The sequence below is a fragment of the Symphalangus syndactylus genome, chromosome 1 (genome assembly GCF_028878055.3).
Source record: "Symphalangus syndactylus isolate Jambi chromosome 1, NHGRI_mSymSyn1-v2.1_pri, whole genome shotgun sequence".
Classification (NCBI taxonomy): Eukaryota; Metazoa; Chordata; class Mammalia; order Primates; family Hylobatidae; genus Symphalangus; species Symphalangus syndactylus.
Window position 1 is genome coordinate 100,323,201 of NC_072423.2, and position 27,589 is coordinate 100,350,789.

General features: G+C 48.0%; 2 protein-coding genes and 1 long non-coding RNA gene across 29 annotated transcripts in view; 2 read left to right on the forward strand and 1 right to left on the reverse strand.

Annotated features, from left to right (window-relative positions):
• CARS1 (cysteinyl-tRNA synthetase 1) overlaps positions 1–8,143 on the forward strand; it is a 55,718-nt gene extending 47,575 nt beyond the window's left edge. For 4 of the 8 annotated variants that reach the window (XM_055271614.2, XM_055271636.2, XM_055271662.2 and 1 more), the window contains 5 exons: positions 2,150–2,230; positions 3,682–3,749; positions 6,490–6,549; positions 7,037–7,128; positions 7,824–8,143. In XM_055271614.2, the coding sequence (XP_055127589.2) occupies positions 2,150–2,230; positions 3,682–3,749; positions 6,490–6,549; positions 7,037–7,128; positions 7,824–7,884 (362 nt within the window). In that variant the 3' untranslated portion in view covers positions 7,885–8,143. Of the gene's footprint in view, positions 1–2,149; positions 2,231–3,681; positions 3,750–6,489; positions 6,550–7,036; positions 7,129–7,823 lie in introns of those variants that run through there. The other 4 variants (XM_055271623.2, XM_055271606.2, XM_055271654.2 and 1 more) reach the window with 2 other exon arrangements.
• A 921-nt stretch (positions 8,144–9,064) lies between these two features.
• On the reverse strand, positions 9,065–12,849 carry LOC129479118 (uncharacterized). The gene is made up of 2 exons (XR_010122230.1): positions 11,735–12,849; positions 9,065–9,434 (listed from the first exon to the last, which is right to left on the reverse strand). It is a non-coding gene; the product is annotated as an uncharacterized lncRNA (long non-coding RNA).
• NAP1L4 (nucleosome assembly protein 1 like 4) overlaps positions 12,820–27,589 on the forward strand; it is a 51,019-nt gene continuing 36,249 nt past the window's right edge. For 5 of the 20 annotated variants that reach the window (XM_063644928.1, XM_063644942.1, XM_063644937.1 and 2 more), the window contains exons 1-4: positions 13,113–13,694; positions 17,065–17,118; positions 26,587–26,617; positions 27,479–27,537. In XM_063644928.1, the coding sequence (XP_063500998.1) occupies positions 13,625–13,694; positions 17,065–17,118; positions 26,587–26,617; positions 27,479–27,537 (214 nt within the window). In that variant the 5' untranslated portion in view covers positions 13,113–13,624. Of the gene's footprint in view, positions 12,986–13,087; positions 13,695–15,926; positions 16,070–17,064; positions 17,119–24,787; positions 24,816–26,586; positions 26,618–27,478; positions 27,538–27,589 lie in introns of those variants that run through there. The other 15 variants (XM_063644978.1, XM_055271683.2, XM_063644994.1 and 12 more) reach the window with 14 other exon arrangements.

Here is a 27,589-nt window from a genome sequence, read left to right on the forward strand (position 1 = left end):
TCTTTGTAGCCCACGTTTCTCTTCAGTAAATCCTTGATGATGATGTCATTGTCTGCTCCTCTGCCCCAGCTCTGCTAACAGAAGCCACAGAGGCTTCTTCTTCAGCTCCTCAGAATCCAGACCCAGAGGCTGGTGTGGGCCTGAGGGGTACAGCGTGTGTCCCTTTGCCCCAGGGAGTGTGGCCCGGGAGGCTTCTTGGTGCCTGCTCTGATGATCACCCATGGTGGGTGGGCTGGGGTGCTGGCCTTGTGGCCTCCCATGACACCCATGACAGTGACCACAGGTGCTGGCTTGCCTTCCTTCTAATGAGGGTGCTATCCAGGGGTGGCTTTCAAAGACTGAAGGGCAGGCACCTACCTCAGCTCATGCCCCAGTCAGCTGCTCCTCAGGTGGCTGAGGAGGGCCCGTTCCCAGGAATGATACTGCAGACAAATATAAAGGCCATCGTTCTCCTAGGTCCCTGCCTGGGGAGGTTGAAACTCAGGAAGCTGCCCAAAGTGGCTGTGCTTGTGAGCGGGGCCTTGAAGCCCAAGGATATGCAATTTTTTTTTTTTTTTTTTGAGACGGAGTCTTGCCCTGTCACTAGGCTGGACTGCAGTGTTGTCATCTTGGCTCACTGCAACCTCCGACTCCCTAGTTCAAGCGATTCTTCTGCCTCAGCGTCCCGAGTGGCTGGGATTACAGGCACGTGCCACCACACCCAGATGGTTTTTGTATTATTAGTAGAGATGGGGGTTTCACCATGTTGGCCAGGATGGTCTCGATCTCCTGACCTCATGATCCACCCGCCTCAGCCTCCAAAAGTGCTGGGATTACAGTCATGAGCCACTGCGCCTGCCCGGATATGCGAATATTTTATCCAGCAGTGAATGAAGGTGTGGGGTGCCCAGCAAGGAGCTGTAGGGGTCTCAGTCATGAGGACACAGCAGGAAAAGGACAGACGAGAATGGCAGCGTGCACATGGTCAGTGCTGCCCAAAGGCAGGGTAGGCAGGAGGATGGGATGGGATGGTGGGGGTCCCAGCAGGCTGGGGGCAGGGCACCTGCCCGCCTAGCACAGTTGGGCACAGCAAGCTGAGGGGCCAGAAGAAAACCAAAGGGTGTGGTGATTCCAGCAAACCCAAGGTCAGATTTCAGAGCAGAAAGTTGTCACTTGGAGAGCAGCAAGCGTCCATCCTGTTGATGTAGTCTAGGAGATGCTGTCACATCACCTGATACTCTGGAGTCTTTCTGAGCTAGGTTGGCATCCCATTTACCCTGTAACACCCAAAACTCCTTATGTCCTGTTCCCCACCTGGGCATTGTGCGTGGGCTGGGGACGGGAAAACTCGGGCAGAGCAGAGACACAGAGGGGGCGTCTGGTAGAGACTGCGTGAGGAGCCCCCCAGGAGAACCGTGGGATGCCGGGCAAGTCTGCAGTGCTGCGCTCTGAAGCCAGTCAGCCACAGACACATGGGTTTCCAAGCGAAGCTCCCTCCCCATGTGTTGGAGGTCACAGCCACCCTCCCTGTCATGCCTCCTTTCACCCTCCCAGCTGGGCCGGGTCCCCAGTCAGAGGCAGAGGTGAGCACAGTCTTGGGAAGCAACCTACGGTCCACCCCCACTGCTCACCCCCGCCTTTACAACTGCGTGCGCTTCAGCCCTGGGAGGCCTGATTCTCACAGAGCTAGAGCTCCTTAGTGGTCCTGGGACTCAGCTCTCCTGGGTCCTGGTCCTCAGCTCTCCTGGGTCCTGGTCAGGACCCCCATCCCAGTCCTGTGTGCATTTGGGAACCAAGTCCTTAGGGCTTGAGTCTAAATGGTCCTTCCATAACAAAGCTGATTCTGGCACCAACAGAGAAACTGCCTCAGATGAAGAGTGTAAGCACCCGAAGGGACCCCTAGGCCTGTCCTGACCCTCCCACCCCCGCTATCGGCCCAACTTGTGTCCCTTTCCTGGAAGAACTGCTTCCAGCAGCCACTGTGCTATGCTTCCTCCTGGCTCTGCCCTGCACCCCCAGAACAGCCCCTGGGCTTACGGGGGACACTAGTCTCTGGGCTTCTACAGCCGATCAAGCTGCTGGCCCCACCCTCCCAAGCACTGGAGGAGGCACTCGTTGTGTGGGCCCCGGCCCCTCCATGTCTGATGGAACTGCTCTGCTTTCCCTACAGTCCCTGAGGTTCTGCAGCTCAGCGATGCCCTGCGGGACGACATCCTGCCCGAGCTTGGGGTGCGGTTCGAAGACCATGAAGGTGGGTGAGCCCTTGCTGTTTGCTACGAAGTTACCAGGAGCTTGGAGAGGTGCCACAAGGAGAGCTCCCAGGGCTGGGCTGAGGCTCATGCATCATGATTGTTGATGCAGAATCCCAAAGTGGCAGCCCCATGGGTCCCCCGGCGCCATTCCCACGCTGGCCAGCCTGGCAGGGGCAGGGGAGCACCCCGTAGCTCCTTCTCACTGCCACGTGTGGTGGCGTCACCTCCCCTGTGCGTCATCTCCCCTCGAGGCCTGGCTGCCCACTGCCCGTGTTGCTGCCGCCTCTGATGCTCCCAGCTAAGGAAACTAGCCTGTATCCTGTACACAGTCAACAAATTTCATGCTTGTCCTCCCACTTTTTGGAGGTTTTTTTGTTCCACAGAAAATTAATTTTTTTGTTTTTTATTTTCAATTTTTATTTATTTATTTATTGAGACAGAGTTTCGCTCTGTTGCCCAGGCTGGAGTACAGTGGCACGATCTTGGCTCATTGCAACCTCTGCCTCCCGGGTTCAAGTGATTCTCTTGCCTCAGCCTCCCGAGTAGCTGGGATTACAGACACCCGCCACCACGCTCGGCTAATTTTTGTATCTTTAGTAGAGATGGGGTTTCACTGTGTTGACCAGGCTAGTGTCAAACTCCTGACCTCAAGTAATCTGCCCACTTCGGCCTCCTAAAGTGGCATGAGCCACCATGCCCGGCCTTATTTTCAATTTTTATGGATACATAATAGTTGTACATACTTATGGGCTATGTGTGATATTTGGATACATGCGTATGATGTATTATTATCAAATCTAGGTAACTGAGATGTCCATCACCTCAAGCATTTATCATTTCTTTGTGTTATGAACCCTCCAATTCCACTCTTCCACTCTGCCCCTGGTAATTTTAAATCTCAGATGACATGTCATATTTTCCTACTCCTGGCTGGCAAGACCTTCCTACCTTCTCATTACAAAATGTTCTCACCAGGTGTGGTGGCTCATACCTGTATCCTAGCACTTTGGGAGGCTGAGGTGGGCGGATTACCTGAGCTCAGGAGTTCAAGACCAGCCTAGGCAACATGGTGAAACCCCGTCTCCACTAAAATACAAAACATTAGCTGGGTGTGGGCTACTCGGGCAGCTGAGGCACGAGAATTGCTCTAACCCAATAGGCAAAGGTTGCAGTGAGCTGAGATCATGCCACTGCACTCCAGCCTGGATGACAGAGCAAGACTCTGTCTCAAAAAAAAAAAAAAAAAAAAAAAAAAAATCACACACACACAAACCAAAATGTTCTCCTGTGCTTCACCGCTGCTATGGAGGTTTTTGTTTGTTTTTCTCCAGTGGGCCCTCGCTCTGACTGGGCAGCATGGCATGGTCTGGGCAGGGCAGGGCAGGGCTGGCCCTGCAGTGGGGATGGCCCACAGAGTCCAGCCTCTTCTCACACGCAGTTTATTTTGCAGGACTGCCCACAGTGGTGAAACTGGTAGACAGAAACACCTTATTAAGAGAGAGAGAAGAAAAGAGACGGGTGAGTAAAGTGAAAATGACTTAAGCTTGATATTTGTTGAAAATGTAAAAACCATTGCGATTATTACATAGTTTACTTTTTAAGCATTGATGTTTACACTTTTATTAAAATCCCAGTATTTATAAATGTCAGAAAGAAAAATTTAGTATCTTCTAATGAAGGACCTCTTTTAAAAAGATTATTCCCTCAGTTTAAGTGAAAACTAGTCACTTTTAGCAAACTGTGAAGCCGACATGTTTTTTTTTTGAGACGGAGTCTCACTCTGTTGCCCAGACTGGAGTGCAGTGGCACGATCTCCACTCACTGCAACCTCCACTTCCCGGGTTCAAGCGATTCTCCTGCCTCAGCCTCCCGAGTAGCTGGGACTACAGGCACGCACCACTGTGCCCAGCTAATTTTTGTATTTTTTTAGTAGAGATGGGGTTTCACCATGTTGGTCAGGCTGGTCTCGATTTCCTGACCTCATGATCCACCCACCTTGGCCTCTCAAAGTGCTGGGATTACAGGCTTGAGCCACCGCGCCCAGCCCGAAGCTGACATGTTAAGATCCCAGATCCCGGCGCGTGTCACTGATGCATCTCCACCTTCTATTCCCAGCATACTCCCCACCTGCACCCCACAACACCCCCAGGATCAGGGATGGCCCAGGTTCCTCGGTGCCCAATAGGAGAGAAGAACAGGAACAAAAATGCAATGTCAGAACCTCTGGGCACAGCGCATGGGGTACCCTGGGATGCAGGCAGCAGGATGAGAGGCACCTGGGCCCCCAGTGCACACCATGGGAGGTGGGCCATGGGGGCTGTTGCCATCAGCAGGTGGGTCCCCAAGAGGCTTAAAGCAGGAGACCGCCGTGGAGGGTGAGTTTGGATGCCACAGCTCTCAGGAAGGAGGCTCTGAGAGGAATTGAGGAAGGAGAATCGACAGGGTAGGTGATTGATAGATGGGATGTGCAAGGTCAGGGAAGGCATCTATGCCCAGCCCTGCACTGGCCCAAGGCACGAGGGGAGAGCTCATGCCAGATACCCCTAAGTGTGGGTGGCTGGAGTTTGCAGTGCTTTGGAGAAATAACAAACTGGAACTCTGGGGAAAGCTCTAGACAGTGGTGAGTGGTCTGCAGGTCCATTCTGGTTGGCAGGTTGGGAAGAGCTGGGCATGCCCTGTGAGGTTGGCTGGTGTGACTGCCTCATCAGGGCCCCTCCCCATTCCATCCCAGTCTCTCACCTAGCCTTGGGTCTCGCCTGCCGTGCTGTGCTGTGAGGTGGCCTAGTGCTGGCTGTGCAGACACCCTGGCTTGCTGCACTCCCTGGCAGAGTGCTCAGAAGCAGGAAGCAGAAAAGAGGAGCGCCGGGGTGGCCCGGCCAGAGCCTCACAGGCCTTGCACTCTTTGTGCTGGCCTTTCCACTGGCCACCTTGGCTGTGGCTTGTGACTTCTAGTAGCTCCTGTTTCCCAGCCAAGGGACTCTTACCTCACCAAGCTGCTGCAAGAAGGCATCCCCAGGCCCGAGACACCATGGGGGAGGGGTCCTGCCTCTCCCTATACCATTCCCACCAGCACATAAACACATACTAACTTTTAAAGGGAAAAAGCAGAAATCCTGAGCACTGTGTCTCTGGTTCCTCCAAGCTCAGTGCCCAGCTCTTCCTCCACCTCAGCCCCTTTCCCTCAGCCAGCCCTGCTCTCCCTCCATCTACCTCGAAAGAGCTCCATCCTGTTGGCCCCAGCCCCATCCTGAGTCTCTGAGACCTTTGTGCCTTCCTGGTTTCTTTTCCCCAGCTCTGTGTGCGGCACCTCCCCAGGAGACCTTATCTGGTCCTGCAGCTTCTCCACCATCTATCATGTACCCGGTGGCCCAAAAACAGTTGTGCCCAGCTGCCTACCTGATAGCTCCACTGGGCCAGGAAGCATCTGAAACCTAGGCTGTCCAAAGGAAATGTGATTTTCAACTCCCCAAACTTGTTCCTCCTTCCTGCCATGGAGGACATGCCTACCTGATAGCTCCACTGGGCTGGGAAGCATCTGAGACCTAGGCTGTCCAAAGGAAAGGTGAAAATGTGATTTTCAACTCCCCAAACTTGTTCCTTTTCCATCAGTGGAGGGCATGTCTGTTCGTGCAATGGCTCAGGCCAGAACCTCCCAAAGCAACCAAAGGCCTCCCTCACCGGCACCCAGCCTGCTGGCTCCACTAATAAGCTCTCCCTGCAGCATCAGACTGCCCTCACCCCTGCTTGGATGCTGCCCGCTGGTTGGAGTGGGCTCTGGTCTCCTCACCTAGCCCCCAAGGCTGCCCTCCGCCCACCATCCCCATCCTGCCCTGGGGCTCTTGCTCCTTCCCAGGTACCCGAAGACCCACTCAGGGTAACCCTCACAGTGCTGTCCTGGTCATCGCCTGACGGATCCTCTCTCCTTGGGCCAGGCTCACCATGCTGGTCCATTTCTTCATGTTAGTGGTGCCTGGATCTTTTAGCATTGGTTCTGTTTGTCTGCCTGCTGCATACCTTTGCATCTAGGGCAGGGCCAGGCACTCAGGGATGCCGCTGAGGATCCCCAAAGGGAATGGAAGAGGGTCGGTGTGCTGCCCAGCACATGGGCTTGTCTCCCCACAGTGGGGAGGGCCTGGTCAGAGTTCAGCCCTCCGTGCCAGGCCCTAGGAAAGGGGCTCGTTTTGCTAAACCTCTGACTCCGAGAGACCCAGCAGCCTGAGGCAGCCCTGTCTCATCTGGCTCTGTATTGCCCCTCCAGGTTGAAGAGGAGAAGAGGAAGAAGAAAGAGGAGGCGGCCCGGAGGAAACAGGAACAAGAAGTAATGCACTTTGTTTGGGAGTGAGGGCACTCCTGGGCAGGCGTGCACCCTGACCCCATGCCCTGTGGCTCTCTATGCCTCCGTGGACCTTAGCCAGGCCCCTGCAGACCCTCGCAGAAGGAGCTCCGCTTTCTGCCTCCACCACCCAAGGACTGCCAGGCCCTTCTCACATGGGGTGCAGGGAAGGCCTGGCCAAGGGGAAGGCTGTGCCATGTGGTCACAAGCTCCAAGACAGCGTTTATAGACTTATTACTATTAGGGTTTCTAGTAAGCTTTCCACTATTCCTGTAGAAATAACATCTGGTTTAATTTTAAATTCCTTGTATGTTCCCTCCACCTTGGCTTTCCCCTTCCCGTCTTTCATAGCACTCTGAATCTGAGGGCTTGGAAGCAAGTTGAGGGCTGGAGGTATGAGCAGATGTCGTTCACAGTGTGGAGCCCCAGGTGCTGCTCGGTGGCAGTGACTGTGCCGTGTTGCGTGTTCTAGGCAGCAAAGCTGGCCAAGATGAAGATTCCCCCCAGTGAGATGTTCCTGTCAGAAACCGACAAATACTCCAAGTTTGATGAAAATGTAAGCATGTAAGCATCCTTCTCTTCCATTCAGAACTTTATTAGACTGCATTAAATTGGGAGAACAGGAATTTTCAACCTTGGACAAGCAGATTTTCTGTCTGTAGAAAATTTGGAATCAAATCTGACACCTGCTTTAGGTCCAGGGCCTCGTGGCCCAACTACTGAGCTCCTTCCACAGCCCAGGCAGCTAGGCAAGCCTGTGCCAGGGCCCCCTCCACTGGCATGGCGAGCTCTGGTCCCCAGCCCTGGGAGTTGTGGCCCCAGGCCCTCACAAGCTGGCTGAAGTGCCATGGCACAGATAGGCCTCCTACCTCCAGGCTCTTCCTTCGTCATAGCAATTCACAGCCACTGCCTCCAAACCTCTAGGCCCCTCCCTGCTGGCATTTGGATGTGTTTGCTATGTACCTTTGGGCCAGCTATGTCAGAACTCAGCCATGGGTAGGCTCTGAGGGGCACAGTGCCCCTCACCTTACCAGGAAGCACCCCAGACTCTGGTCGCCCCTCTCCCATTCTTAGCTGCTAGAGCCAGCACTGCCAGATCAGTGCGCTGGCTCCACAGCAGGGTGGTGACTGAATGTCCAAGCAAGAGGACATGGCTGCATCAGGGAGATGCACATTTTGAGACAGGAGGGCAAAGAAAGGGGAGTTGGGGTTACCCAGGTGCAGAGGAGACCAATAGCCGCTGTGCTCTGGCTTTTCAGGGTCTGCCCACACACGACACGGAGGGCAAAGAGCTCAGCAAAGGGCAAGCCAAGAAGCTGAAGAAGCTCTTCGAGGCTCAGGAGAAGCTCTACAAGGAATATTTGCAGATGGCCCAGAATGGAAGCTTCCAGTGAGGGGGCACGGGACTGACTTTTTAAACCATTGTGGACTAGTGGCTCCTGTCTGCCTCAGTGACAACGCCCCAGTGCTCCAATCATGTTTACAGTCACCCTTGGGTCCTAAATTAAGAGTTGTGTTCATGTAGGTTCATGTTGTCGTTGGCTCTGAGACATTGATAATAAATTTTTCTGAACAGTGAGACCCTCTCTGTCTTGTTCTGCATGTTCAGCACTTGGCAGGAGGCCTGGTGGCCAGCCAGGGCCGCTTGGTCAGCAGGTCACAACTTAGGTGCTTGGGTCAGTTGAGCTGCTTCAGCTGGCCGAGGAATTTCTCCCCCATGCTGATGGCTATCGGCTAATCTCTGGTGTGTGGGCACATTTGGAGGTATTTGAGTAGGAAAAAGACAGGCTCAGACTGGCAGAGCCTGCTGAGCCCTAGACAAAGGCCGCTCAGTCTGCCCTCGGGTTCTGATGAATAAACACACTGCAGGTTTTCCTAGAGCCATTCCATACTGGGCAGCAGCACAGCGAGTGGCTCAGCAGGCAGGCCCCTGGCTAGCTGCCCAGAACTGCCGTTGGAGACAGCAAGTCCAGGATCTGCATGGCTAATGGGTGAGATGTGGGGGTGGTCTCAACACAGCAGGGGCCTTCTGTCCCCAGTGCCCAGTGTTGTCCTTGCCACCCTGCCTCCACAGTTGGTTCACCTGGACTAAGAATCACCACCCAGACGCGAAGGTGCTTACCCATCCTTGGCTGAGGAGGGCGTAAGCAGAAGCCAGAGCCTGCTTCATGCCTGCGGAAGCTGGTGCCAGGCCATATCCATCGGGACAAAAGACAGTCATTGGTGCTGTGGACAGCCAGGGAGGGACACTCCATCCAGTGCACGTGGATGGTGGCAGCAGCCCCAGCATGGGGAGTGTGGCAGTGTTGGGTTGTGGTGCGCCAATTCTTTGTCCTTGCCCTCCGCATATGCATGCTGTTTACTGCAGTAGTGTGTGACACAGCAAAAGGCTGGAACCAGCCTGTCTGTGCATCAGCAGGGTGCTTGGCACAGCTTGAGAGCACCCACCCAATTTTGCAGGGAGCACTAAGGTTATAAATCAATGAGGACAGTCTCTGGGTATTGATAGGTCTGACTTTGAACCTTGTCAGTGTTTTATATATAAAAAAATTTCAACCAGCAAGAAAGAAAAGTCCCTCAAACAAAGTAAAACAAACATGTTCCAGTTATCTGTTGCCACTTAACAAATCACCCCAAAACTTCAGGGCTGAAAACAACAACGATCATGTTAATAACTCATGGCTCTGGATTGACTGGGCTCAGCTGATTGGTTTTCAGTTGCAGGCAGATGGAGTCATCTCTAAGTTTGTGCCTGGGTCCCATACTAGGGCTGCTTGGGCACCTTTTATCTCTGTGTGGTCTCTCCAGCTTGGCGGCTTCAGAGTGGCTGATTTCTGTTGCAGCACCCTATAGCTCCAAAGGTGCAAGTCCTGAGAGAGAGAGAGACAGGAACTATATGGCCTTTTAGGATCTAACCTCGGAGGTCATGTCCTGACTTCCACCGTCCTCCCTAGTGGAGGCCGTCACAAGACCCACCCACATTCGTGGGGAGGGGGAGGCATAGACACTACCCTGTGATGGGCATTACTGGGTTCCAGAAGGGATGGGAGATACTACTGCTGCTATTTCAGAAAGTACCATGTGGCACAAAAACATAAATTGGCAACCTCAAGAAAAGAACTTCAACTTTCTGAGAATTGGCCATTTTTTGCTACACATCTTTAATGGGGTATCTTCTAAGGTCAAAAAAAGTGCAGAAAAGTCAAACAATTCAATAGTTTTGTTGTTAGTAGTAACACTGGCATTGTAATTTTCAAACCCTATATGCCAAGACAAATAAGATCACTGACACCCAGGCTGGAGTGCAGTGAAGCAATCTTAGCTCACTGCAACCTCTACCTCCCGGGTTCAAGCTATTCTTCTGCCTCAGCCTCCCAAGTAGTTGGGACCACAGACACCCACCACCATGCCCAGCTAATTTTTGTATTTTTAGTAGAGATGGGGTTTCACCATATTGGCCAGGCTGGTCTTGAACTCCTGACCTCAAGTGATCCGCCCGCCTCAGCCTCCCAAAGTGCTGGGATTACAGGCGTGAGCCACTGCGCCCAGCCTAGCAATCAAGTTTTTAATGTTTAATGTAAGAGGATAAATACCAAAGAAGTCAAGGAAAATCACCTATTAAATACGAATTAGAAAAAACAATATGAAGTAACTTGTGATTTTAAAAAGTAGATTGTTTCCTGGCTGTGTAGATGGGAAGGGTGGAGAAGCAAGGCAGCCCTGGTGGCAGTGAGCAGTCCCAGCCCCGATCTGGGCCTCTAAACCCCATCCCCCCACCCCCTGGAGAAATGGCCAGTTCCAGGTCTGCAGCAGCAGGAGTAGCTGAGCCCAGGCACTCTTGTGCCCCAAAAGGGGAGCTTTTGAACACCAGGAAGTCAGGTCAGAAGGACACTGGACAAGCTAGTGACACATAGCAGCTGGGTGGTATGTGTCAGGGGCATTCTGCTGGGTGGAAAAGCCACCCCTGAAAGGTTGCATGCCATGTGATTCCATGTAGATAACATTCTCAAAATCCAAGCGGTAGGAATAGAAAACAGATGGTGGTAGCTGGGGTTAAAGATGGTGGGGGGCAGGTGGAGGGGAGTGACTGCACAGGGACAGCAAGAGGTTGGGTTGGTGGGGAGAGCACTTCTGTGTTCTCGTTGCCATGGTGATCACACAAATCTGCATGTGTGATAATGTAGAGTCACATTGTACCAATGTCAGTCTCCTGTGTTGATCTTGAACTCTGGCCAGGCAAGGTGTGACCATCAGGAAACAAATTTTGCAGTTTTCTGGGAACCTATAATTACTTTAAAATAAGGCTTCAGGAGTTCCTACTGGCTTAGTTTGGGACAATTAGGAATTGAGAGCACACACACCCTCTCCTAAAACACAGATGGCCAGACAGGACTGAGCACGCTGTGTGGGTCAGGCCTCAACCATGCACTGGTCGGTCACCTCTGAGGGGTTTTTATGTTTTTTGTTTTAATTAGATTTTTTGTTTGGTTTTGTTTGTTTGTTTTGAGATGGAGTCTCGCTCTGTCGCCCAGGCTGGAGTGCAGTGGTGCGATCTCGGCTCACACTGCAAGCCCCGCCTCCCGGGTTCACTCCATTCTCCTGCCTCAGCCTCCGCAGTAGCTGGGACTACGGGCGCCCGCCACAACGCATGGCTAATTTTTTTGTATTTTTAGTGGAGACGGGGTTTCACTGTGTTAGCCAGGATGGTCTCGATCTCCTGACCTCATGATCTGCCCACCTCGGCCTCCCAAAGTTCTGGGATTACAGGCGTGAGCCACCGCGCCCGGCCTCTTTTTTGTCTTTTTGAGACAATGTCCCCCTCTGGTTACCCAGGCTGGAGTGCAGTGGCCCAATCTCTGCTCACTGCAGCCTTGACCTCAGGGGCTCAGGTAATTCTCCCACCTCAGCCTCCCAAGTAGCTGGTATTACAGGCCTGAGCCACCACACCTGAGTAATTTGTTGTTGTTGTTGTTTTTGGAGCAGGGGAAGGGTGCTCTATGTTGCCCAGGCTGGACTTGTTGCCTCTGCCTCCCAGAGTGCTGGGTTTACAGGACTGAGCCACGGCGCTCCGCATTAATTTCTTTTTAGAGATTAGGTTTCACTATGTTGCCCAGGCTGGACTTGAATTTCTGGGCTCAAGGGATCCTCCTGCCTCAGCCTCCCAGCTTACCTCTGAGGTTTATAACCGACGCTATGTTCTTAATCCCTCAACCAGGAACCTTTAGATGGTTTCAAATTTTCCCCATTACAGGAATAACTTGCTAATAACAATAATAATTAGCAATGGTTTCAAAAGTAACCTCACCCCAAAAAAGAGAACGTTTCCGAAAAAAATGCACATTAGGCTTGAAGACCCCCAATGGCATGGTTGAACATGGAAATAAACCAGCCTTAAAAGTCCCAGCGTAGGGGTTATTTTCCAATCAAATCGGATGCCTTTCTACAAAATGTGATGTGGAGAGGCTGGGGCTGGTACCTTCACCCCAGCCCAGAGGGCACCATGAGAGGGAGAACAGGGCGGGCGAAACGGGCCAGCTCCTCCCCAGCCCTCTGCCCTGCTCTGCTTCAGGGGCCTGATCTGAGGGCCCAGTGCGCACTGCTTTTCCTCCTTGTCCGACAGGGTCTCCCGCAGGCCAGAACTAGGCTGCTGGGACACTACGGGGCTCAGGGCGTGGGGGAAGACGCAGGAAGTGGCTAGTCCCGTCGTGTCCGCGGAGGTGACCCAGCCCCGACCTCTTCGCAGAGGAAGTGTTCTCCAACCCGGGACCTGGGGGATGAGCAAGGGTTGTTAGACTTAGGTCCCAACCACTAACGAGGCTGGTTGAAAACGGCTCCCAGGCGGAGGGGCCCCCCGCGACGTTCTCAAGGAATAGCGCGAGGGGACGACACGGGAGGTGGGTTTCTCACATCAGCGGGCGCACGGAGTGCTGGAAGCACCGACCCGCCGCGGACGGGATTGAACTAGGGAACTGGGAGGGCGCAGGAGATAAAGACGGCCGGGGCCCACGGAGAGGGGTGGTGCCCAGTGTCCCGCGAGGATGTGGTGCCACCCGGGGAAGGTCCCGGGAGCGCGGACCCGGGCCCGCCCGGAACCACACACGCGGTCTCCACCTCGCCCCGCCCCGTTTAAAGAGGCGGAGGAACGCAGGGCGCGCGCCGCGCGGAGGAATATTTGCATACGGCGCGCCGTTTCTTCGGAGGTTTCTGATTGGTTGCCGTCTGCGGCGCGAAGCGCAGTTGACTTGCGCTGCGCTCGCCCAATCGCAGCTCGTCTTGCTCGCGGAGAGAGGAGCTAGGAGCCTCGGCCAATGGGAGCCGGCGTTGTTGGAGGCCACGGCGGCGCAGCCCCAAAGTGAGCGAAGCTACGGTCGCCGCCACTGCCCCAGGAGGCGTGAGGTGCGGAGACACGGGTGCTGGGCCGGTAACGGCATGCTGGGGAGGGCGGCCGGGCCCGGACGGGCGGGAGGGGCCGCGGGTCCGGCGCGGGCGCGGCGGGCGGCCATCTCTGGAAGCCGCGGAGCGGTGGGGCAGGGGCGGGGCCGCGTTCTCGTCAGGGCAGGCAGCGGCGGCCGCGGCGGGGCCTGGGGCTTGGGGCCTGGAGCCCGGGCCTGGGGCGCTGGTGAGCGGCCCCTCCCAACTCCCGGCGCGCCTCGCCCGGCTGCCCGCCTCAGTGAAGGTCAAAGCGCTTTGTTTTGCGCCACGGGCGGCCTCCTGGGCGGCGGCCCCGCGGAGGAGGCGAAGACGGCGAGAGGCGGCGGCCGCTCAAATCTCCCGCTAGCCCGGCCCGCCCCGCGTGCGGGGGCTGTGGCGGTTACACGGCCGAGCGCGCCGGGGCGTTCAGGCTTCCCATTTTTAAGGTGGAGACGTCCAGGACCTCTTTATTAGATGTTTAGGAATTTGAGTTTTTCCGTAGGGCGATTGTCATCGTGAGCCTCTGTGGGGTCAGGCTGGGCTAACTGGGATTTTGATGTCAATTTGGTGTGACCGAGGGCATGTCTGACGGGGAAGAAAGTCCTTGGCGTTGCTTCTTAGCTGTTGGGAGCTGTGCGGTGCGAGCGAGATGGGCGGCGTGCGCTCCCCGAGGACTGGCCTTAGACTAGTTACTCACGGGACTTGGTTTCCCAGCCAAGGTGGGCAGCAAGTCTGTTTACTATTTAAAACCGTCTTTCACAAGGGAAAAGCAAAATCTCCAAAAAAAAAAATTGTACATGTTATGGATGAGAAAGTGCCATGCTTTTCTTTCAGGTCAGAGATGGTGGAAGAGGTCACATTTGTATTTTTTTGACCTGACCAGAGTCTTTGTTTTTTTCCATTTTCCCCTTCTGAATGCTTTCCGTTCACCCCAGCGAAGGATGGCCTGGTCTTGATAAGACTTTCCACCGTCCAGTTCTCTAAGTCTGATTGCGGGGCAGGAGGCAGACATGTTTAGGGTCCAGTAAAGGGGACTCCAGCCTTAGGACCTTTAGACCCTAACGTGTGTGTCACATCACCTGCCTGGGTGACTGTGCGCTCCTCTGGCAGGAAGGTCCGCCATTTCATTATGTTCTCGGAGGAATCGTCGGGGCACATTCGTCTGTGCTTTGGTTCGCATCCCCCAGTCTGTATTATTTTTCCTGTAGTAATCCGTGCCTTATCCTCCTGCATTAGGTATACGGTATAAAAATAGACTTTTAAAAATTCTCTTACCTTAAAAATATACAAATATGTAGATTAGGTTGTTGGACCTTAAAGGTAAGTCTTTGTAAGTTACTGCCTTCCTGTAATAGTAACTATACCTCTAAATGACTAATACCTGCACTGCGCACCAGGGACTCCTTCAGCCTGTTTGCGTGTGTTAACTCATTTCATAATCTAATAACCTGTGAGATAGCTGCTATTGTTTTTCCATTTAACTACTCTGGAAGCTGAGGCCCTGGGGGGTTAGGTATAATGACTTGTCCGAGGTGACAAAGACCCAGGCAGTTTTAACTGTACCCAAGGTTACTGCTTCTGTAGAGGGAATGAAAGAAGTTTTAATGAGAAATTGTTTTCATCATTATATTAAGCTTAACTGAACTCTAGCTTACGTGGTTTTGAGCTGGTTGATCATTTCCATCTCAAAATTATCTTATTCCACAGAATGCCAAATGCCTCCTATAGTAGAATTTTGAGATTCAGACTGGGATGAGCAATTGCTAATGGAATAAATAATATGCAAATATAAAATAAAGTTCAGAGAAAGGAACGTGGTGATAGAATGGTGAAGTGTTCCAAAGATAAAATAAGTGACTACAGAGAGAGAAAATTAGTTATTTAGTAGTAGTTCACAAGTTTACTTAGAGATATTTTTACTAGAATTTCAGGGCCTTATGATGTGATTTTTATGAACCATTTTAACATGTTACTGCTGTCTTAAATAGCTGTTATTACATATCCAATTGCAGTCTTTTTTTTTCCTGGTTGAGCAGTGTTACTGCTTCTGAATGTCTGCAGTTATTTGTGCGTATGTGTTAGTATCTTAACACTTTTGTGAATTTTGTTGTGTAAGCTTTAAATCCGGTACTGTTTTTCAAAATGGATATGGAGTAGTCATTGGAGAAATTGATTGAATTCTTTGCAGTAGCAAATAAATTTTAATCATTTTTAAGTTTGATAACCTTGGTAAACTGAATTCTGAAAAGTTTACACGTATTTTAGGATGTCCTCAAAATGTACAGGGCATTGTGTTTTGCAAATTAGCCGTTTAGCCATCAGATTCTTCTGTAGAATTTTGATCTTTTTGCCCATATGAGAGGTAGTTCTTATTTGTATGGAGGTTAAGTACCTGCGGTTGGGATGTGTTCATTACCACTTTACAGTATAAATTTGAACTTGAAACTGAAATGAAAACTTTTCCGTTAACCTGTCAGAGTTTTTAGTAGCCTCTTGTTACTGACTGCATGTTAATTCCCTTTGTTAGCTATTCGCAGCTAAGTGTGGGGACTGAAATCTTTATTTTGTTTTCCTTCTTTTGAGCAGTTGATAGTCTCTGGCATCAGGAGGAGGTGACCTCAAATATATATGTATATATAGTAGTGCTTTTCTTCCTTCCCTTTAGTTGTCTGCAGTTTAAAAATTATTGTGATAAGTTTATGTTGTACTTCCAAAAATGTTGCCAAAGAGCCTATATTTTTCAGTTTGTTTTGGAAGAAAAACACTTTGTGGGCAAGAAGGTGATTTAAATTCCTGAGGGCCTAACAGGCGTCAGCTGTGTGTGAAATAGGCCGGTGCTGTTACTGCTTGAAACCATGATGGTTTATATTTGAATAAGACAGCAGAGATGAGCTTGTTGGGAGTTTGGCCTGAGATTGCTAGCTAAGGAATGCTTGCTTTTTTGCTTAAAGGGAAATGTGTTTTAGGCATCCAGAGTAAAAAGCTGATATTACTTGGTTTGATTCTTCGACCACTATGGTGATAGGAAGTAGCTGATCTCTGCAGGAAACTGCTGTTACCCGGCCTCAGCTGAATTTTTGTGGGACCTCTTGAGGTAAGCAAATTTATGCCTCCTGAAACTATAGTTGTAAGGTTTGTCTTTGAGCATATAGTAATGGAAAACTCTTATCAATAGGTAGATAGTAAATAATTTTGTATTTGGCTGCTATGAAATTTTTAAGAAATAGTTTGTGGTGATGTAAATTTGTTTTCATCTGGCAGTCATTGGTTTTCCACCCTGCCGTCTTAAGAGAGAACAGGGTTGCTTTACTTTGTTTGCCAGAGCTTTACATTTTGCATTTAGTAACAGAGGCATTGTGTTTTTGTAGTATGAAAACAACGAAAGATCACTTTGTGAACTTTACTTTTTGATTTTGACCACTTGCTGTGTAGCCTTAAATTTCTTACGAGTATCCCCTGTTAACTGTTAAAAACGAAATGTATGTTCATTTCATGTCCTTGGGACTTTTAAAAATAAACTGTGCATTATCCGGAAAATCCTGTTCAAAAACAAGATGAGATGATTTGTTTAATTTGTGGTAGAAAGAATGTACACTTTTATGTGCAGAGGTTTTAAGTATAATAATTAAAATAGTACTTGTTTACTCAGTTACTGAAAAGTAGCTTTCAGTGATTTGCATCTGTTTACTTATTCATGAGCATCTTCTGTGTGCTGGGCACAGTTCTAGATACTGGGGCCTCCCGCTGAATAAAACAGAAGTCTTTGCCCTTGTTTGTGCTATGGGAGACAGACGAACAAGTTAAATGGTGGCAGGTGCTTTTGAGAAACAGTGGAGAGGAGTGGGGACTTTGGTGGTTGCAATTTGAAATAGGTAGAGAGGGAAGTGCCTTACTGACAAGATGACAAGATCTTTTAATATGTACTGGATTAAGAAGTTAGCCTCATTGAGTTGTATACTAATGAACTGCCCAGAAAAGAAGGGTGGAGGAGATGGGAGTGCAGCAGTGAAGACTGCTGCGCCACAAGTAAAATGTAGTGTTTTGGTTAAGGAAAGGAAATCATTTTTTACTTTCTTCTTGAAACTGCAGGGCTTGGCACCCCACAAGTCTCTGAAGAGGTAGTCTGCTGCTGTTTGGAGACAGGTATTTCAGTAGATCTGGTAACCAAACATGAATGACTAAGGCAGTGTCTCTCCCCTGTGTCTTCAGAAACTGCTTGAGATGTGTGCGTGCGGTCCCAGACACCATGCGTGCTGCGTACTGGTAACACAGAGACAAGCTGTCATTTGGTAGCAGTGAGTTAAGCAAAGATTTCTTGGCAACCAGTCTCATCCCAAGTCTATTGCTGGGTCTGGGACTTCTGTATTGAGCAAGTAGACAGGGTCCCTGCCCTCGTGGAACTTGTTCTTCAGTGGGCAAACATGTATTATTCATTGCTTTTTTTTTTTTGAGATGGAGTCTTGCTCTGATACCCAGGCTGGAGTGCAGTGGCACGATCTCGGCTCACTGCAGCCTCTACCTCCCAGGTTCAAGCAATTCTCCTGTCTCAGCCTCCCAAGTAGCTGGGATTACAGGTGCTCACCACCACACCTGGGTAATTTTTGTATCTTTTTAGCAGAGACAGGTTTCACCATATTGGTCAGGCTGGTCTCGAACTCCTGACCTCAGGTGGTTTGCCCACCTGGGCCTCTCAAAGTGCTGGGATTACAGGCGTGAGCCACCATGTCCAGCCTATTCATTGCTTTTAAACATTATCATGGCCCTGGCATGGTGGCTCATGCCTGTAATCACAGCACTTTGGGAAGCTGAGGTGGGCAGATCACCTGAGGGTCAGGAGTTTGAGACCCTCTCCAGCCTGGGCAACAGAGTGAGACTCCACCTCAAAAAACAACAACAACAACAACAAAAGCACAAAACATTATGGAAAGTTTAACAACATGATTAACTTCTGCTCCTGGAGAGTGGTAATGATAGACTGGATCAGGAGTCTACTGGCCTGGGCAATAGAAATGAAATCTGGACTGTCTCAGGGCTTTGTATAATCACCAGGTTTTGTGGGTGGGGATGTTGGGGTGTCCTACAGGGGTATCTTGATTCCTTCTGAGAACAGATCATTTCTTTGTCCCTTCTGATGTCCTAATCTAAAACATCCAGTACTCCTGGAGGATTTGAACCTGTGCCCAATGGCTGGTCAGACTCCCTGTTGGATTGAGAATGTTGGATTGCCATTCCTCAGACTGAATGTGGGCCAAGCAGTTGTGCTTTAGAAATTTATCTTAGAGGCCGGGTGCGGTGGCTCATACCTGTAATCCCAGCACTTTGGGAGGCTGAGGCAAGTGGATCACCTGAGGTCGGGAGTTCGAGACCAAGCCTGGCCAACGTGGTGAAACCCTGTCTCTACTAAAAATACAAAAAAAAAAAAAAAAAAAAAAAATTAGCTGGGCATGGTGGTGGGCACCTGTAATTCCAGCGACTTGGGAGGCTGAGGCAGGAGAAACCGGGAGGTGGAGGTTGCAGTGAGCCAAGATCGCGCCACTGCACTCCAGCCTGGGCAACAAGTGCGAAACTATCTCAAAAAAAAAAAAAAAAATTATTACCATCCCTAATTTTGTAGGATTTATAGGATGTAAGGAAATTATAAGGAGTCTTGTGAAAACATTAATTACATTTGAATTAATTTTAATCCTTCAGTTATCTCCCATAAAGACATTGAGGACCTTTGAGTTTATTAAGACAGAGTAAATATATAAAAGTTTTGGGGAGTACGACCACACTCTCTAGCTTTGTCTCTCAAACATGGCCTAATTTTTTTTCTTTCTTTTTTTTTTTTTTTTTTTTTTTTTTTTTTTTTTTTTTTTTGAGACAGGGTCTGGCTCTGTCGCCCAGGCTGGAGTCTAGTGGGGCAATCTTGGCTCACTACAACCTCCGCCCCCCAGGTTCAAGCAATTCTCCTGCCTCAGCCTCCTGAGTAGCTGGGACCACAGGCGTGTGCCACCATGCCCAGCTGATTTTTGTATTTTTAATGGAGATGGAGTTTCACCATGTTGGCCAGGCTGGCCTCCAACTCCCGACCTCATGTGATCCGCCCGCCTTGGTCTCCTAAAGTGCTGGGATTACAGGCATGAGCCACTGTGCCTGGCCATGGCCCAATTTTATAGTTACTCTTGCTATAGAGTAGATGTTTTCAGTTCAAAATTAGGAATTTAAGGTTATATTTTGTTACAAAAATCTTTTAAAATTTCATATGAAAACAGTTGTTTGGGGTATAAGGAAGTTAATCCATAAATAGGATTGTTACAGTGTCTAGTATAAATAAAAGAACATTTGTGTGATCATGGGAATTCTTTTATTTTTTTTTCCTTGACCCAATTAACTGGGTGAAAATTTGCTTGCCAGTTCAGATTTAGAATTGTAGACACAGTTAAAGTTTTTGACCTTGGGAGGGAACCTGAACTTTAGAAAACTTACAACATTCTTTTGCCTGGTATCCCTTTCATAATTTAACTTGATTGTCTTTTATTTATTTTTAGTTATTAACACAAAATTATATTTATGATGTATAATGCGATGTTTTGAAGTACTATACATTGTGGAATGGCTAAGTCAAGTTAATTCACATTAGGTGGTATACTGATTCTGACAAGAACACTTAACATGTACTCTCAGCAATTTTTCAATTATGTGATACATTGTTGTTAACTGTAGTCACCAGGTTGTATAGATCCCTTGATTGCCTTTTAAAAGTGAGAGAACCTTCTGGATGAGTCTTCGGGCTGTGATTTTATAAGACTAGTATTAAACTGAACATAACATTTAAAACAAACGGATATTTATTTTCCTCAAACATGTATATTTGATAGTTCCTTATAACTTTCTGTTTTAAGGGTGATAGGGATTGATAAACAAAAATAAATAATTTGTGGTGCTGAAATTTGACTGAACTCTAGCTTGTTTATTTTATTTTTTTTTTTGAGACGGAGTCTCGCTCTGTCGCCCAGGCTGGAGTGCAGTGGCACAATCTCGGCTCACTGCAAGTTCCGCCTCCCGGGTTCACGCCATTCTCCTGCCTCAGCCTCTCCGAGTAGCTGGGACTACAGGCGCCTGCCACCACGCCCGGCTAATTTTTTTTTTTTTTTTTTTTGTATTTTTAGTACAGATGGGGTTTCACCGTGGTCTCGATCTCCTGACCTCGCGATCCGCCCGCCTCGGCCTCCCAAAGTGCTGGGATTACAAGTGTGAGCCACCGCGCCCGGCCGAACTCTAGCTTGTTTATAATACCACCACTCTACATTGTCTTTCCTTATACAGGTTGAGCACTCCTGATCCCAGAATCAAAAATCAAATGCTCCAAATTCTGAAACTTTGTTAGTGTTGACATTAATGTTAAAAGTGGAAAATTTCGGCCGGGCGCGGTGGCTCACGCCTGTAATCCCAGCACTTTGGGAGGCCGAGGCGGGCGGATCACGAGGTCAGGAGATCGAGACCACGGTGAAACCCCGTCTCTACTAAAAATACAAAAAATTAGCCGGGCGTGGTGGCGGGCGCCTGTAGTCCCAGCTACTCAGGAGGCTGAGGCAGGAGAATGGCGTGAACCTGGGAGGCGGAGCTTGCAGTGAGCCGAGATCATGCCACTGCACTCCAGCCTGGGCGACAGAGCAAGACTCTGTCTCAAAAAAAAAAAAAAAAAAAAAAAAAAGAGGAAAATTTCACACCTGACTTCATGTGATGGATCACAGTTAAAACTTTGTTTCATGCACAAAATTATTTAAAATATTGTATAAAATTAACTTAAGTCTATGTGAATAAGATGTGTAGGAAACATGAATGAATTTCATGTTTAGATTTGGGTCACATCCCCAAGATACCTGATCATGTTTATACAAATATTCTAAAATCTGAAACTTCTGGTCCCAAGCATTTCAGATGAGATACTCAACCTGTATAAAGGGTGCAGTGTTTAAAGTAACTTGATTTGTTGGTTTCATATCAAGGAATAGATGTAGTCTATATGCATGGCAGTTACAAAAGTGGAAAGAAACCTGGCCTGCTGTTATGTACTAGGCAATTTGTCTCCATTAACAGTTTCCCAGGTAGCCACTGTCTTCTAGTTTGTGGATGATGAAACTGAGGTCCAGAGGAAGTTTATGCAGAAGAGCATGTGTGGGAATGAGTATGGGGAAGTAGACAGGGCCTGAATTGGTAGGAATGTGTATTCTGCAGAAGTTGACGGGGGACCATTGAAGTGTGTTTGTTAGTTTTTTGTTTGTTTGTTTGTTTTTTGAGACAGTTTTGCTCTTGTTGCCCAGGCCGGAGTGCAATGGCGAGATCTCGGCTCACTGCAACTTCCGCCTCCTGGGTTCAAGAGATTCTCCTGCCTCAGCCTCCTGAGTAGCTGAGATTACAGGCATGCGCCACCATGCCTGGCTAATTTTGTATTTTTAGTAGAGACAGGTTTCTCCGTGTTTGTCAGGCTGGTCTCAAACTCCCGACCTCAGATAATCTGCTCGCCTCAGCCTCCCAAAGTGCTGGGATTACAGGTGGGAGCCACCACCCCTGGCCTCTGTTAAAGGGTTTTAAATCTTCACTGACTAGGGCTGGGTTTGGGTTGCTGCTGTGGTGGTGGTGGTGAGCATAGCCAGCCATTGTAGGGTTTGGTGCCCCCCCACTTTTTTTTTTTTTTTTTTTTTTTTTGAGGCAAGGTCTTGCTCTGTTGTCCAGGCCAGGGTTCAGTGGCGTGGTCATAGCTCACTGCAGCCGCCAGGCCTCCAACTCCTGGGCTCAAGTGTTGCTCCTGTCTCATCCACTCAAGTAGCTGGGACTAGAGGCATTGACCACTGTGTCCGGCCTCATTTTTTTTTTCTTTTTGTTTTGAGACAGTCTCACTCTGTCTCCCAGGCGAGAGTGCAGTGGTGTTATTTCAGCTTACTGCAACCTCTGCCTCCTGTGCTCGAGCGATTCTCCTGCCTCAGCCTCCTGAGTGGCTGGGACTACAGGTTCATACCACCACACCTGGCTAATTTTGTTTTTTTTGTTGTTGTTGAGGTTTCCCCATGTTGCCCAGGCTGGTCTGAAACTCCTGAGCTTCAGGTGATCTATGATAGGGGTAGGATTTGAAACCAGGCTGTTCAGTGTGTCTGTCTTGTTCTAGGCATTGAGTTCTGGGTTGGTTGGTTCTTTAGTCAAAATTATTTTTTTTTATTGTGTAAATTCATTATTTTTTTTTCTATCCTTGATTTAACAATTTTTTTTTTTTCCAGAATACTGTGTTGGGTTTAACTTAACTGCGTTGTCATCTTGTTAACAAAAATTGTATTAAACAGCACATGCCGGGCTGGGCATGGTGCCTCTTTCCTATAATCCCAGCACTTTGAGAGGCTAAGGTGGGAGGATCACTTGAGGCCAGGAGTTTGAGACTGCAGTGAGCTATGATCCTGCCACTGCACTCTAGCCTGGGTAACCGAGTGAGACTATGTGTCTCTTTAAAAAAGCACATGCCTTCACTTAAATGAAAATTGAGTGAATCATTTTATCAATGGACTCTGTTAAGTTGGAACAGGTACCATTCCATGGGAAGGTGAACCTCTTTGGCTCATGTCCTAACGCAGGTGGTTTATGCTTTCAACAGATATTTATTATGCCGGGAACTGTTATGGGCTCTGGGGCTGCATGGTGAACAGGATCAAAAGGGAGTATTTTCACACTCCATTTGTAGACAAAATGGATTTCTTGGAGATGCTGCTGAACAGTAGGATTTCAACCCTGACTGAGCTGTTGCTTGTCACTTGTTCCAGTAGCAGCAATAGGTTTTTTTTTTTTTTTTTTAAGACGGAGTCTTGCTGTGTCGCCCAGGCTGGAGTGCAGTGGTGCAATCTCTGCTCACTGCAAACTCCACCTCCTGGGTTCAAGCGATTCTCCTACTTCAGCCTCTCCAGTAGCTGGGATTACAGGCGAGTGCCACCATGCCCAGCTAATTTTTGTATTTTTAGTAGAGACGGGGTTTTACCATTTTGACCAGGCTAGTCTTGAACTCCTCACGTCGTGATCTGCCCACGTCGGCCTCCCAAAGTGCTGGGATTACAGGTGTGAGCCACCGGGCCCGGCCTAGCAGCAACAGAATCTTTAATGAGCAAGTAGAAACAGCCAGAAGTGAAGTGGTGTTGGTACTAGGGAAAGGTTAGAAGGAGTCAGGTTTGAAACACAAATGCATGTTTTACTAGCCGTGTGACTTTTGATTTGGCGCCTCACCTTTTCAAGCCTCAGCTTCTTTTCGTATAAACTGAGGATAGTCCCTCCCTAGTGGAGTTTCTCTTGGTATAAAATGTATGAAGTGCCTGACATGTAGGTCCCTTGCTAGTATAGGAGGTGTTGGAAATGAAGTATGTGTCTTTACGAGGTGTTACTGATTGGGTGATGACAACAAGAATCTGTCCATTAAACTGACAGTGATAGATGTTTCCAGGTTAGTAGGCTTCTTTCAGCAATTAGTGTGTTATGTGTGGGGTAAGGAAGGTGCTATGAGATACATTTCTTAGGCAATGGAGAGCTTCAATTAAGTAGCCATATTATAGTTGATGTTATTGTGTAACTATTTTGGCAGCATGTATCAATCCATTCATGCTCTTTTACCCAGAAATGCTACCGTAGCGGTCCTGCTATTGCCATATAAATTAAGGATAACTGGGAGTGGGAAGCCATATAAGCCAAGATGTTCATAGAGACATTATCAAAGATATATAACAGAAAAAAAAACACCTCATTCTTTAACAGCTGGTAAATGGTGTTTTAGCTCTTAGAATGTTGTCCTTAAACAATTGTTATGAAGTCTGACTGTCTCACACCTTGCGTTTAGAATATGTGAGAAGGGAACTAACCTCAGGAATACTGTGATTACAGCAAACATGGTGGAGGAGCGTGAGTGGGAATGAGTGTGGGGAGGTAGACAGGGCCTGAATCAGTAGGAATGTGTATTCTGCAGAAGGTGACAGGGACCATTGAAGGGTGTTTTGTTTGTTTTTGAGACAGAGTTTTGCTCTTGTTGCCCAGGCTGGAGTGCAGTGGCGTGATCTTGGCTCATGGCAACCTCTGCCTCCCGTGTTTAAGCGATTCTCCTGCCTCAGCCTCCTGAGTAGCGGGGATTACAGGCATGTGCCACCATGCCCGGCGAATTTTGTATTTTTAGTAGAGACGGGTTTCTCCATGTTGGTCAGGCTGGTCTTGAACTCCCGACTTCAGGTGATCCGCCCACCTCGGCCTCCAAAAGTGCTGGGATTACAGGTGGGAGCCACCACGCCTGGCTTCCGTTAAAGGGTTTTTAAATCTTCATTGACTAGGACTGGGTTTGGGTTGCTGCTGTGGTCGTGGTGGTGAGCATAGCCAGCCATTGTAGGGTTTGTTGCCCTTTTTTTTTTTTTTTTTTTTTTTTTTTTTTTTTTTTGAGACAGGGTACTTGCTCTGTTGTCCAGGCTGGAGTTCAGTGGTGCGGTCATAGCTCACTGCAGCCGCCAGACCTCCAACTCCTGGGCTCAAGTGTTGCTTCTGTCTCAGCCTCTCAAGTAGCTGGGACCAGAGGTATCAACCACTGTGTCCAGCCTCCTTTTTTTTTTTCTCTCTTTTTGTTTTGAGACAGTCTTACTCTGTCTCCCAGGCGGGAGTGCAGTGGTGTTATTTCAGCTTACTGCAATCTCTGCCTCCTGTGCTCGAGCGATTCTCCAGCCTCAGCCTCATGAGTAGCTGGGACTACAGGTTCACACCACCATGCCTGGCTAATTTTGTTTGTTTGTTTTTGTAGAGACGAGGTTTCCCCATGTTGCCCAGGCTGGTTTGAAACTCCTGAGCTTCAGGTAATCTGCCTATCTTGGCCTCTCAAATTGCTGAGATTATAGGCATAAACCACTGTGCCCACTGCATTTTTTTTTTTCTTTTTGGTTTTCATCTTCTTCATTAAAACATAATTTAGTTTTTTGAAAAAGACAATGTGTAATATTTGTTGTATTTTGAATCTTAAAAATAGCGCGTTTTATTTCTAAACAATAAAAATTTTTAAAAAGTAGTTTAGTTAAATACAGAACAGTCATAGATCATAATTAGAACTGTTTTTGTTAAATATAGAGGGGTTTTTTTGTTGTTGGTTTGTTTTACCCTAAAGCTATGTGATTCAGTGGTTTGGGCTTTGCTCAGGTACTGAAGAATGAACATTGTTGGCCAGTTTTCAGCTGGAACAACCCTTTAGTGAGGCCCTCAGGTGTATTTCCCACATCTGAGTTTAAGGAACTTCATAACCACACCTATATTATTTTACATTTAAGGACCTTTTTAAGTTATGCATTTAGCTGTTACTTTAAATGCATTTAGATTAGATTTTGAAATTGTATAGGCCAGGCATGTTGACTCACACCTGTAATCCCAACACTTTGGTAGGCTGAGGTGGGAGGATCTCTTGAGGCCAGGAGTTTGAGACCAGCCTGGGCAACTTAGCCAGCCCCTGTCTCTACAAAAAAATAAAATTAGCTGGGCATGGTGGCCTGGGCCTGTTGTCCCAGCTACTCAGGAGGTGAGATGGGAGGATTGCTTGAGCCCAGTAAGTTGAGGCTGCAGTGAGCCAGGATTGCATCACTACACTGCAGCCTTGGTAACTGAGATCCTGTCTCAAAAAAAATGATAAATTTTTTTTAGTTTTATTAATATCAAGTTCTTCTATTTAAGAAGTAAATGCCCTAGAACACACCCTTAATATTCAGTTACGATGTCATCTAATTCTACCAATATAGAAATAATCATCTTTAAAAGTGGAATAATACTGAGTATATTACACAAGGTTTTTACACAAGCAGTACATCCTCAGTGTAGGAGTAATGGAAGATACGGAATAAACAAATGCAATTAGAAAATAATCCCATAAGTTAATTTGAAAGTGTAAACACCAGTAAATGCTTTGACTTACTCTAAAATAATTGTGCTATCATTAATATATGTTTGCATTGCCAAATGTAAAAAATAAGGCAGATTAGAATTGATGTTATTCTGAAGTCTGGTTATTTTAGTGCCAATAAGATAATTTTTTTTTTTTTTTTTTTTTTAAGATGGAGTTTCACTCTTGTTGCCCAGGCTGGAGTGCAGTGGCACGATCTCAGCTCACTGCAACCTCCACCTCCTGGGTTCAAGTGATTCTCCTGCCTCAGCCTCCCGAGTAGCTGGGATTACAGGCATGCGCCACCACGCTCAGCTAATTTTGTATTTTTAGTAGAGATGGGGTTTCACCATGTTGGTCAGGCCAGTCTCGAACTCCTGACCTCAAGTGATCCACCCACCTCAGCCTCCCAAAGTGCTTGGATTACAGGCGTGAACCACTGCGCCAGGCCGAGAAATTTTTTTATGAGTAAAGTTTGTGTGTGATGAAATGCACAGATCTGAAGTGTATAGTTTAATGAGCTTTAACAAATGTATATACTCAGGTAACCTCAGTCAAGATCTAGAACATTTTCATCACTCTAGAAAGTTCCCTCCTGTCTCTTCTAGTGGACTCCATCCCACAGACAACCATTGTTTAAAAAGTATATTGAACAAATATTTTTGTTTATGAATATAATTATTACAACTCTTTTTAATTTATAGGGGATAAAAACATTCAGATGGCAGATCACAGGTAAGCCAAAGTGGACTTTGTTTATTGGAGTTTAAAATTCAATTGGTGAGCAACAGCCAAGCCATATTTCAATAAATATAAGAATCAAAGTTAAATGCATTTCAGAGTCTAGCTGATGGCTCATTTCTTGTGTATGTATTTGAGCACGTAAAGAAATTACTTCAGACATGAACAGTGCCTCAGACATTGGTACTTACAGATCTTTTATGGAAAGCAATTGTTTTGCTCTCCATGCTTTAACACCCCTGGGGTGAATTCAGGTAATTTTGAGACTCTCCCAATGGTCTGTAGTTGTCAGTGATCAAGTGGAAGATTTTGTTTTGTGGATTGAGGGTTACTTTTAGTTGTGTATAGTATTTGATGTTTATTTTGTGAGGGAGGTGTGTCCAGGCATCTTTAAAAAGTGTTTCATGGCTCATTTTACACTTGTTGTGGCTAATTTTACAAAGCCACTTGGGCACTGTCTTAACTTGGTAAGACTGCCTTGCTCTGATCACATGAGCAGCTGACCAAACAGTAACGTGTTCGTTGGTTGATGGATTTGGTGTGAGGGCTGGGAGCAGATTTTTTGAGGAAAGAAGCTGTAGAAATGAGAGCTAAGAAGCTTTGGCTAAGGTTGGAAATAAGAACTTTGTAGGGCTTTATGTTTGGGAGAGGAGAGGGGATGTTACGTAGTAGAATATTTTTATAGCAGAGAGGACAGCCTCTGAGATAACATGCACATGGGTAGTTGTCTTCTGCCCAAATCTGATGTCACTGTAGAGATACCTCTTAATATATTGAATAAGAAACATGTCCATTTATGCTATGTCTTTGGAACTTTCTTTACAATACTACTTTTTAAACATACTGTTGTTTTAGTTTTTCAGATGGGGTGCCTTCAGATTCCGTGGAAGCTGCTAAAAATGCAAGTAACACAGGTCAGTTCACTGCACATGGAGAGTTTGCATCCAGTATGGGGAATGTTCCTCT